Source organism: Ahaetulla prasina, chromosome 5 (genome assembly GCF_028640845.1).
Source record: "Ahaetulla prasina isolate Xishuangbanna chromosome 5, ASM2864084v1, whole genome shotgun sequence".
In the NCBI taxonomy this organism is placed as follows: Eukaryota; Metazoa; Chordata; class Lepidosauria; order Squamata; family Colubridae; genus Ahaetulla; species Ahaetulla prasina.
Genome location: NC_080543.1, coordinates 79999092 through 80010269, shown reverse-complemented (window position 1 = coordinate 80010269; position 11178 = coordinate 79999092). Strand labels below are relative to the sequence as shown.

Below are 11178 nucleotides of genomic sequence, written 5' to 3'. Positions count from 1 at the left end.
GTATTCTGTGATTGCCTGTCACATACTGTATGTGTATAATATGGTAGTGTCAACTGTCCCATTTGGCATATTCAAAAAAACAAAACAAAAAAACAACAACAACCTCCTGGCACATAAAAGTTACTTTCAACTTCAATGAAAGATCCATTTAGGCAGAGCAGCAGCAAAGTCAGTTCTAAAGTTTCCCTGCAAAAGCCAACATAGATAAATTCCCCTTTTCCCCCCAACAGGCCATCCACAGTTCATCCTTCACCAATCCAATGCAGTCTTTTTGTTTTGGGAAGACAGTCTGCATCATTTGAACAGTTCACAAAATGGGACTTTGAGGTGTAAATTTTATCAGGCAACAGATGGCTCACATGTGTGAGGTGACATCACGCTGCAGCAGGGCAAATGAGCAGAGCTCCACTAGTTTGTGCCTGAATTTTTGTGCTTTTGAAGCCTTTGGAAGCAGGTCGGATCCTGGAGGGATCAGTGAGGTGGAAGGGTTTCTTCGGAGCTGAATATGGAGCAGTGCGAGTGCCCGTTTGGCGAGAACAGCCCTCCGGATAAGCGTGAGAGAAATCCGCTTAAGAATGGCAGATCCAGAGGTGTGAGGTCCCAATGAGCTATACAGGGAGAGAATAGTGGAAAGCAGCTTGAAGATTCAGAGAAAGGAGAAGAAAAGTGCCAGAAAGGGGAAACTCTCAGAGATTGTCAAAGGACTTGAAAGAGAAGCGGCAAAGTGAGATTCCAAGGAGGAGTTTGAATGGCAAGACAGCGGTGGGAGTGGAAATCGAGAGCTGTCAAACAGGAAGGAACTTATTGTGGTGAGTGGAGCAAACAAGTGGATTGGAAAGTGTTTGCTACTTTTTTGGTGCCAGAAGAAACTTTATAACTCTAGTTATTGCAGTTGGGGGGTAAGAGAGAAAGTGTTGGACTTGAAGGATATGCTGGAGCAACAGAGTAAAATGGAGTTACTGCTGAGCTACTGACAATGAACATGACTGTGCAGTTCTGAATAAAGAAGACATCTTGAAGGAAAGGATCAAAAAACTTTGTTTTATTATTTGTCTTAAAAAACAAATAAAAAAATCTTTATATTTGATAACAATTTACTGAAGAACTTTTAATACTCCATACATGCACGTACACACACACACACACACATACACACATTTACTGAAATATCTACAATTAATTATAATCAATCAATATTTATATTTGTACTTATTATATACTCAGATATATTTATTGTTAATACTTAATTGTAAGTGAATAGAGTAGTAGGCATAGAAATGTAGGAATATAATTAAGGTTGCCATCTGTAAAGGCTATAGAAGCTTAGGAAGGACAGTATTATTATTGATAAATAAATTACTGATTTATATATCTATATAAATATTTATATATTGATAGTAATTAATTAAATATTAATAGCCTACTTGTAAATTGATGCTTAAGAATTGGAATCTATTTAAATAAGGACTATATTATTACAGAATAATATAAATAAGAGGTTATTATTGGGAAATATCATAACAGTTAAAGGGGAAGAAAAAAGGGGGGGAAAGTATATGGTATTGTGGAAAAAAATTTTCAGGAATATCAAAATGACTAGCATAACTACTACAATCTCTAAAGCAGAGGTGAAAAAAATAACTTCAATGACAGCTTCCCCCTCAGGATCAAAGTCAGTGGAAGCAATGTTGGGGGGTGAAAAAGCTGGCTCTATGCTAATTTACAACAGATGCAGTCAACTCTATTAGCTATACAAGAAACAATGCTAAAAATGCAGGAGGTTATGACAACTAATCACAAAGACATCAAAATTGACATGGGAGAAGTAAAGGGGGAGATAAAGGAGGAGATAAGAAAGCTTAATGATAAAATTGGTAAAATGTAAGAGACGATAAGTAAAAATGAACAAAATTGGTAGAGGCTAAAATGGAACATATGGAAAAAAATGGACATGGCAACAAATAAAATGATGGCAGAACATAGGGAATTGGAAGGAGCTATAATAAATCTGGAGATGGAGAAATCGATGGTATATCTCTGCTTTCAAAATGTTCCTGAAAACAAAGAAGAAAATCTCCCGGCATTGATGGCTGAGCTGCTAGCGGAAATAGTGCAAAAAAGTAAACTTGAACTGAAAAATGAAATTGTTGAGGCATACAGAATCCATACAAACTATGCACGAAGGAACAGACTTCTGAGAGAAGTCCATGTTAAATTTGTCAGGAAGAAAATAAGACATGAAGTATATCATTGTATTAAAACAGATTCCAAAAAGAGTAAGAGAGCAAAGGTGAAGTTATCATTTCCTGTCTTCACAACTACTAAAATATAGAGTGATGTTCTGATGGCTCATCCCAGAGGGGATGTTGATATCGTGGCAGGAGAAAAAATTTCAGATCGACACATTGGAAAAGGCCCAGGAGTTCTATGATCACTATATAAGCAGGGAAGATGAACAAGACAGTAGGAAAGAAGGAGAAAGTAAAAGTCAGGAAGATCAGACATCGGAAGAAAAAAATGTAGAACAGGACATAAGAGACCACAAGGAAACAGACCAACAAGAGAGAAAGGAGTCAGAACCAAAGCACAGACTGAGAACAGAGCAAAGAGAGGACTGAAATTAGCAGAGAAGTAAGAAGATGGAAAATGAAATAAAGATGCTGTCATTACATATAAACAGCATTAACACAGCTACCAAATGTAAACAAATATTATTAAGACTACAAAAAAATGGATATCATTTGTCTCCAGGAGGTACACATTAAAGAAAAACATAGGGATCTCATAAGGTGTCCCAAATTAGGGGAAGTATTTTTGGCATTGGCACAAAATAAAAAAAGAGAGATTGCTATATATATAAAAGATTGGTTAAATCCCAGGAAAATATTTGGCGATAGGGATGGAAGAATTCTAATAATGGAAATAAGTACAAATTATAAGAAAATACTGTTCGTAACAATCTATGCATCAAGTCAAGTATAAAACAAGAAAAATTCTATAATAAATTACATAGGAAATTAACAGAACTAGAGGGCACAAATATTTGTATAATAGGGGACTTTAACTGAGTGGTAGTTAACAAATTGGACTGTAAAAAAATGAAAGAAAATAAAAATAAAAGACGAAAACTATCAAATGCTTTTTTTGAAATGGCAAGAGATTCAATCTAGGTGACACATGGAGACAATTAAACAAGCAGGAAAAACAATACACCTTCTTGTCTCATCTGCATAACTCTTGGTTTTGCATAGTCATGGCCTGGATGACTTCAGAATTGATCAATAATCTAGAAGAGATGGACATCAAGCCAAACACCTGGGCGGACCATAGTCCCTTAGTATTAAAATGGAAAGGTAGGGCAAAAAAGAAGAGATGGACATTAGATCAAAGAATTGTTAAAGAAAAACAATATTCACAAACAATGGGAAGATGTTCCTTAAAGAGAATAGGAATGAAGACACTACATTACAAAACTTATGGGACACTGCCAAAGCCTACATGAGAAGGATAACTATCGCGTACACCACAAGGAGAAATAAAGAGAAGAAGGAGCAACAAACACTAACATGGGAGAAGCTGAAAAAATTAGAACTATCACTCCAGAAAGATCCCCAAAATATGGAAATAAAAAAGCAAATAGACCTAATGAAACATAAAATTAGTTTACTACAACAGGAATATTAAATTGGCAAAACAAAATTATTTTGAATCGGCGAATAAACCAGGGAGATGGCTCGCCCATAAATTGAAAAAAAGCAAAAGCAAAAAAATTAATACATCTACAAGATGAACAAGGGAACTTCCACCACAGAATTGAGGAGAAAAAAAAATTATCCAAAATTACTTTCAAACATTATATAGTCAAGAAAATATTAAAGAAGAAAATATTATAAATTACTTACAGGGGAGAAATTTGCCAAATATAACAGAAGAAGACAAAGAAATGTTTAATGGGGAAATTACCTTAACAGAGTTAAGAGAGGCAATTAAAAAACAGAAAAATAACAAAACACCAGGGACAGATGGAATTCCGGCAGAAATATATTAAAAATTTCAGCGAGTTTTGGAAGAAATTATGTTGGATACGTATAATGAGGTACTAGAAAAAGCCAAAATGACAAATACTTGGAAGGAAGCATATATAGTATTAATATCCAAAGAAAGCACGCATAATCAATTTATTCAAAATTATAGGCTAATCTCGCTATTAAATGCCAACTATAAAAACCTGGCAACTATAATTGCAGAAAGATTAAAAAAGATATTAAACAAAATTATTCGGATCAAAACGGGTTTTTACCCAAATGACAAATTAAAAACAATACAAGGATGATAATGAATATTCTAGAATATTATGAGGCGCACCCAGAAAAACAATTGGCAGTGATAATGGTAGATGCACAAAAGGCATTCAACAACTTGAATTGGCAGTTTTTAATTAATCAACTTATTGGGATGCAATTTAGCAACAAATTTATAGAAACGATTAAGACAATTTATTTGAAGCAAACAGCAAAAATCATGGTCAACGGAGATCTCACAGAAGAAGTTGAAATAAATAAAGGGGTTAGACAAGGCTGTCCATTATCCCCCCTTTTATTCATTCTTTCATTGGAGATATTATTGGTACAAGTAAGGGGAAATAAGGAAATTAAAGGGTTAAAAATCAAAAAGAATATAAAACACAGGCCTTCGCAAATGACATGGCATTCATATTAGAGGACCCCTTGGAAACAGGAGAAAAGCTCTTACACGAAATAGAGAAATTTGGAACTGTAGATGGCCTGAAAATAAATAAAAACAAAACAAAGATAATTACAAAGAACCTCACAAAAAGACAGGATAAGAAATTAGGAGAGAAACTAGGAATTCAAATTGTCAAAAAGATAAAGTTTGGCTTACAGCAAAAATATCTTCAATAAAGCAAGACAATTACTCTAAATTACTGCAACAAATTCAAAAAGACTTAGAAAATTGGGCAAAACTACAAATTTCATTGATTGGGAGAATCACCACGATAAAGATGAACATCTTACCTAAAGTTTTATATTTGTTTCAAACGGTGTCTATAAAATTGGGGAAAATATTTTTTGACAAATTGAATAAAATTATTAGTAAATTAATTTGGCTAGGGAAAATACCCAAATCAAATTTAAAATGTTACAAGATGCCAGAAGTAAGGGTGGATTTGGCCTCCCAGATTGGGAACTATATCACCAGGCTGCAATATTGTCATGGCTCAGAGAATGGATAAACTTGAAGAATGGAAGAATTTTAACAATAGAGGACCATGACTTGCAGAAAGGTTGGCACACCTTTATTTGGGATGGAAAAGACAAAGCCCATAAATATTTCCAGAGGCATCAAGTGAGAGAAGTACTATTAGAAACCTGGACAAAAATTAAAAGGAACTTCTATCCAAAAATTCCAAGATGGGTATCGACAATGGAAGCAATGGAAACAATGGAAACAATCGACAATGTTACTAAAATAGTAACATACAAGGAACTGTTAGATAGATTAAGGAATTTGAAATCTAGGCAAAAATTATTAGAAGAAGAAATCAAAATTGACTGGTGGCCCTATTTACAAATTCAAACAAAATACAAAAAAGACTTAGAAGTATATGGATTCCAAACTGACCAACAGGAAATGGATAAGATATTAACTGGGACTGAAGAGAAAATAATTACCAAAATATATAAATGCCTCCTTCAGTTTAAAATGGAGGAGGAAATGGTGAAGGAAACAATGATAATTTGGGCAAACATTTTTGGGTATAATATTGAATCAGAGGACTGGGAAAAAATATGGGGAACAAATTATCAGATGATGTTGTCGGCCACCTACAAGGAAATACTTACAAAATGTTTTCCTGTTAAAGTTTTTTATTTTTTTTATTAACAAAAGTTTTACAAAATTTTTCCCCATACATCCCCCCCATCCCTCCCACCCTAACCCTCTTCCCTCCCCCTTCCCTCCTTCCCCCACTCCCTCCCCCCCCCCAGACTTCCCAGAGCAAATACAGGGTATAATGCCAACAATCACAAACTAAAATATACTAATCATCCAAAAGCTCCCACCCCTCTCTAAGCCCTTAACTCCCCTTTTCCATAAAAACGAAGAAAAGATTGTAACAATACAATTTACAGTCTTTCCATTCATAAACTATTTAACTTTTTATTTATTTATTTATTTATTTATCAAACTTATATACCGCACCATCTCCGTAGGACTCAGGGCGGTTCACAGGCATATTAAAAACAATATAATAAATAAGCATTAAAACCCAGTTAAAACTAAATATTATCCTGGCCTGATCACTAAAACAATAAAAACCAGTAAAACCCCCATTAAAATTTAACTAAAACATTTTATTCTTAGGCTAGTCCCGCACGCTGGAATAATAAAGTCTTCAGTTCCTGTCTGAAGGTCCGGAGGTCGGGGAGTTGTCGTAATCCCGGAGGAAGCTCGTTCCACAGGGCTGGTGCCGCCACAGAGAAGGCCCTCCCTCTGGGGGTCGCCAACCTGCATTGTTTGGTCGACGGCACCCTGAGGAGGCCCACTCTGTGGGAGCGCACAGGTCGTTGGGAGGCAATCGGCGGCAGAAGGCGGTCTCGAAGGTATCCCGGTCCTAAGCCATGGAGCGCTTTAAAGATGGTAACCAAAACCTTGAATTGCACCAGGAAGACTACCGGTAGCCAGTGTAGGCTGCGCAGGATAGGTGTTATATGGGAGCAACGCGGTGCTCCCTCTATCACCCGCGCGGCCGCGTTCTGGACTAACTGGAGCCTCCGGGTGCTCTTCAAGGGGAGCCCCATGTAGAGAGCATTGCAATAGTCCAGGCGGGAAGTGACGAGGGCGTGAGTGACCGTGCGTAAGGCGTCCCGGTCAAGGAAGGGGCGCAACTGGCGGCTCAGGTGGACCTGATAAAAAGCTCCCCTGGCGACGGCTGTCAGATGTTCCTCTAAGGACAGCCGATCATCCAGGAGAACGCCTAAGTTGCGCACTCCCTCCCTGGGGGTCAGTACTTCCTCCCCCACAGTCAGCGATGGTGTAAGCTGACTGTACCGGGACGCCGGCACCCACAGCCACTCTGTCTTGGAAGGGTTGAGTCGGAGCCTGTTCCTCCCCATCCAGACCCGCACGGCCTCAAGACACCGGCCCATCACCTCAACGGCTTCATTGGGGTGGTTCGGGGTGGAAATGTACAGCTGAGTATCATCAGCGTACAGATGATAATCCACCCCGAAACCACGGATAACCTCACCCAGCGGCTTCATATAGATGTTGAACAGGAGAGGCGAGAGAACAGACCCCTGAGGCACCCACAAGTGAGGAGCCTAGGGGTTGACCTCTGCCCCCCTGCCAACACCGTCTGCGAACGGTTAGAGAGATAGGAGGAGAACCAGCGATAAACGGTGCCTCCCACCCCCAATCCCCCCAACCGTCGCAGCAGGATACCATGGTCGATGGTATCAAAAGCCGCCGAGAGATCTAATAGAACCAGGACAGAGGAACAACCCCTGTCCCGGGCTCTCCAGAGGTCATCCACCAACGCGACCAAAGCCGTCTCGGTGCTGTAACCGGGTCTGAAACCGGACTGGAACGGGTCCAGATAGACAGTTTCCTCCAGGTGTTGAGGAAGCTGATTTGCCACCACACTCTCAACAACCTTCGCTAAGAAGCGAAGGTTGGAGACTGGACGATAGTTCGCTAAAACAGCTGGGTCCAGGGAGGGCTTCTTGAGGAGGGGCCTCACCACTTCCTCTTTCAAAGCGGCGGGGAAGACACCCTCCAACAAGGAAGCGTTGGTAACTTCCTGGAGCCAGCCTCGTGTAACCTCCCGAGTGGCCAGCACCATCCAGGAGGGACACGGGTCCAATAAACATGTGGTGGAGTTCAACCTACCCAACAACCTGTCCATGTCCTCAGGAGTCACAGGATCGAACTCAGCCCAGATAACATTCTCAAGACTTGTCTCCGCCATCCCACCTGAATCTATCCAATCAGTGTCCAAGCCGTCCCAAATCTGAGCGATTTTATCAGACAGATACTGAACAAAATCCTCAGCGCGTCCCTGTAAGGGGTCCTCCCGAGCCTCCTGCGTGAGCAGGGAGCGGGTCACCCTAAACAGGGTGGCTGAGCGATTATCTGCCGATGCGATGAGTGCGGAGAAATAGTTATGTTTTGCCGCCCTGATCGCCACTAGGTAGGGCTGAATATATGACCTTACTAGTGTTCGGTCAGGTTCGGAGCGGCTGGACCTCCAGGCGCTCTCTAGGCTTCTTTTCCGGCGCTTCATCTCTCTCAGCTCCTCGTTATACCAAGGAGCTGGTCGAGTTCGTCGCCGGGTCAGAAGCCGCAAAGGCACGACGCGGTCTAAGGCGCCAGCCGCCGCCTCATCCCAGGTGGCCACCAGCTCCTCAGCCGAGCCGTGGGCTAACTCCCTCGGAAATGGCCCAAGCTCCGTCAGAAACCTCTCAGGGTCCATCAGGCACCTGGGACGGAACCATTGAAACGGTTCCATCTCCCTGCGGTGAGGTGTAGCGGTCCGAAAGTCTAGCTGAAGGAGTAAATGATCTGACCATGACAAGGGTTGAGATATTAATTCCCCTAACTCCAGATCATTTAGCCACTGTCCCGAGACGAAAATCAAGTCCAGTATGTTACCCCTGACGTGGGTGGGGACCGCAACTACTTGGGTCAGGTCCAAGGCCGTCATGGAAGCCATGAACTCCCGAGCTACCATTGATGAATCGCCCACTGATGGCAAGTTGAAATCCCCCATGACCATAAGTCTGGGGGTCTCAACCGCCGTCCCGGCTATCATCTCCAGCAGCTCGGGCAGGGCTGCCATCACATAGCAAGGAGCCAGGTACATGATCAGCAAGCCCACCTGCACCCCCCGGCCCCACCTCATTAAGAGGGTTTCACAACCGGCTATCTGCGGGACAGCGACCTCCCTCGGATCTAGACTCTCGTTAATAACAACCGCTACCCCCCCACCCCTACCCTGGGCTGTCGGCTGATGAAACGCACAGAAACCCGGCGGGCACATCTCAGTGAGGGGAAACCCCCCCTTCGTGCCCAGCCAGGTCTCCGTAATGCCCATTAGGTCCGCTCCCCCCTCTTGAATAAGATCGAATATGAGGGGGGCCTTATTCATGACGGACCTGGCATTGCACAACATCAATCGAAGGTCCAGGTTCCGGGGGATATAACCACTCGGGACCCGAGTGAAGCCTAGGGGCCCGGAGTGCGGTATCGCTTTCAAACAGCGAGAACGCACTCCCCGAACATGATACGAGCCCCTGCTTCCGCCATACCTGCCCCTCCCTAGTACCGTGCAGATGGAAGTGCCCGTACAGCCTTAACCTCCTCCAAGACCTCCGATTTACAAACCTCCAGATCGTGAACTATAGAAGGGACTAGCCTAATCCCCTGTGGGCATGCCCCCCCCCCACCCCCTAACCCCTTATTTGAATTAGATAAAAGTTTACAAAAAGATGAATTTAAAAACCTCCTTAACCCTCTCTTAGAAGCATGCCACCTCCTGGGATTCCAAAATCCGTCATCGAGGTAGGCCCTCAGTAAAGAGGAGGGCCACACCCGCGAGAGGGGGGCATCTCGCAGTGCAAGAAGCTGATTATGTGAAAAAGTCATCAGAGATTGAAGAAAATGGTGGTATCCTGGTTTGTCGAGCTCTTAAACGACAGTTATTGGGCAGAAACTGCCAGCTGGAAAACAAGGAGATCTTAAAAAGTGCATGGTTCAAACAGCATAATCCTGGGTGGAACAAGATGGTCCACCACCCAGGTTCTCACGGAGGTTCCATCAGAAGGAGAGAAAAGAGCAGTGACCGTCGCCACCGCGGGACGTCTTCCACGATAGCCTTGCCATCGCCATCGTCACCGCCCTGGCATCTAGCCACCACTCAAGGAGCCCCCCAAGGACCCCAGAGGAGCCCCCGGGAAACCATAGAGCCCCCCTGGGGGGAAGGGGGACAGTCACCGTCGTCATCGCCGTCTTCGCCATCCCCATCAGGGTATCGCTGCCGGCGTCATAGATGTTTAAAGGCAACCACCGTCCCCTAAACACAACAACCCCCAATCAACAAGGGCCCCAAGGCTCGAGGGGGTCCGCTGGGTACCCAGCAGGGCTCCAAAAGTCTCTAGAGTTGTTTAATCATTGTTTAAATTGATTAAGGCACCAAGGCCCAAGCGCCTTCCACCAAGGCTGTGGGCTCTGTTGGCTCTCAAGGGGTGAGCACCGCCAGCTCCCCAGGCACCCCAGCTGCCCGGCCCTCACTGGCAAAGCAAACATGCCAGTATAAACAGGCCGAGACAGGCCGAAATGATCCGGAAGAAACCTCAGCAGCCACTCCCCCTTCAAGCCCACAGGCCCCCAGTCCTCCTCAAAGGCCTAATTCATTGATCTTCGCCATCCCGGCTCACCGCCTCAGCATGTCCTCGGCCACTCCATCACCTCCGCTGCCCCAGATGGCCTCACCGCTGCCACCATCAGTCGTCCACGCCGCCTCCGCCAGCCGCCACACGCCACTGCAGCCGCGAACAGAGAACGTCGGGGAGCACCAGGAAACGCCGGAAAAGCCGCCAGCGGCCAGCCACCACCCCAATCAGGCCTGCCGCGCCTGGAAATCACGCCCAGGAACCGCCGCTTTCCATGCCTCCGTTTCAGTCCATGTCTTCCATGCCTCCGTTTCTGTCGCCCCGATCGTCCTCGAGGGCAAGACAACCCTCATCGTGGCGGCAAGGTGTTCCTCAGCAAGGTACAGGGGCCATGCTGACAAAAAGCCCCCTCCTCAGCCCAACCTCCCCAGGAACGGACCACCAGCCTCTGCCCCGATTCATCACACCGCCATCTTGCGCATGCTCCCTAGAGCTTAAAATCGGGTAAAGGATTCCTTTAGTCTTTCAGTCCAATTTTTAAGTATCGGTCTATCTTCTCCATTCCTGTATATATCTTGCATAAGCAGTCCTTCATATATGATATTTCCACGTTGCCATCTAAGTTCATAAATTTTAACGTCCATTCTTCAACAATAAGCGGTATTTCAACTTCTGATATTACACCATCTAGAGTTATTCTTCAATATACCTTGTAATCCATGTTTGCTTTCTAAAATGTATTTGGCAATCAAAAATCAATTAGGAA

At 43.6% G+C, this 11178-nt stretch overlaps 1 protein-coding gene across 1 annotated transcript; it reads left to right on the top strand.

The window, feature by feature from the left end:
• The first annotated feature begins 505 nt into the window (after positions 1–505).
• Positions 506–10910, top strand: LOC131199947 (uncharacterized). Its single transcript, XM_058186237.1, has 2 exons — positions 506–554; positions 10210–10910. The coding sequence occupies exons 1-2, from the start codon at positions 506–508 to the stop codon at positions 10908–10910; spliced, it is 750 nt and encodes a 249-aa protein (XP_058042220.1).
• The last annotated feature ends 268 nt before the right edge of the window (positions 10911–11178 follow it).

Coding starts and splice junctions, on each gene's coding strand:
- LOC131199947 (XM_058186237.1), top strand. CDS start 506: ATGGAGCAGTGCGAGTGCCCGTTTGGCGAGAACAGCCCTCCGGATAAG. Junction 555..10,209: donor GAACAGCCCTCCGGATAAGC/GTGAGAGAAATC, acceptor AAATTGATTAAG/GCACCAAGGCCCAAGCGCCT.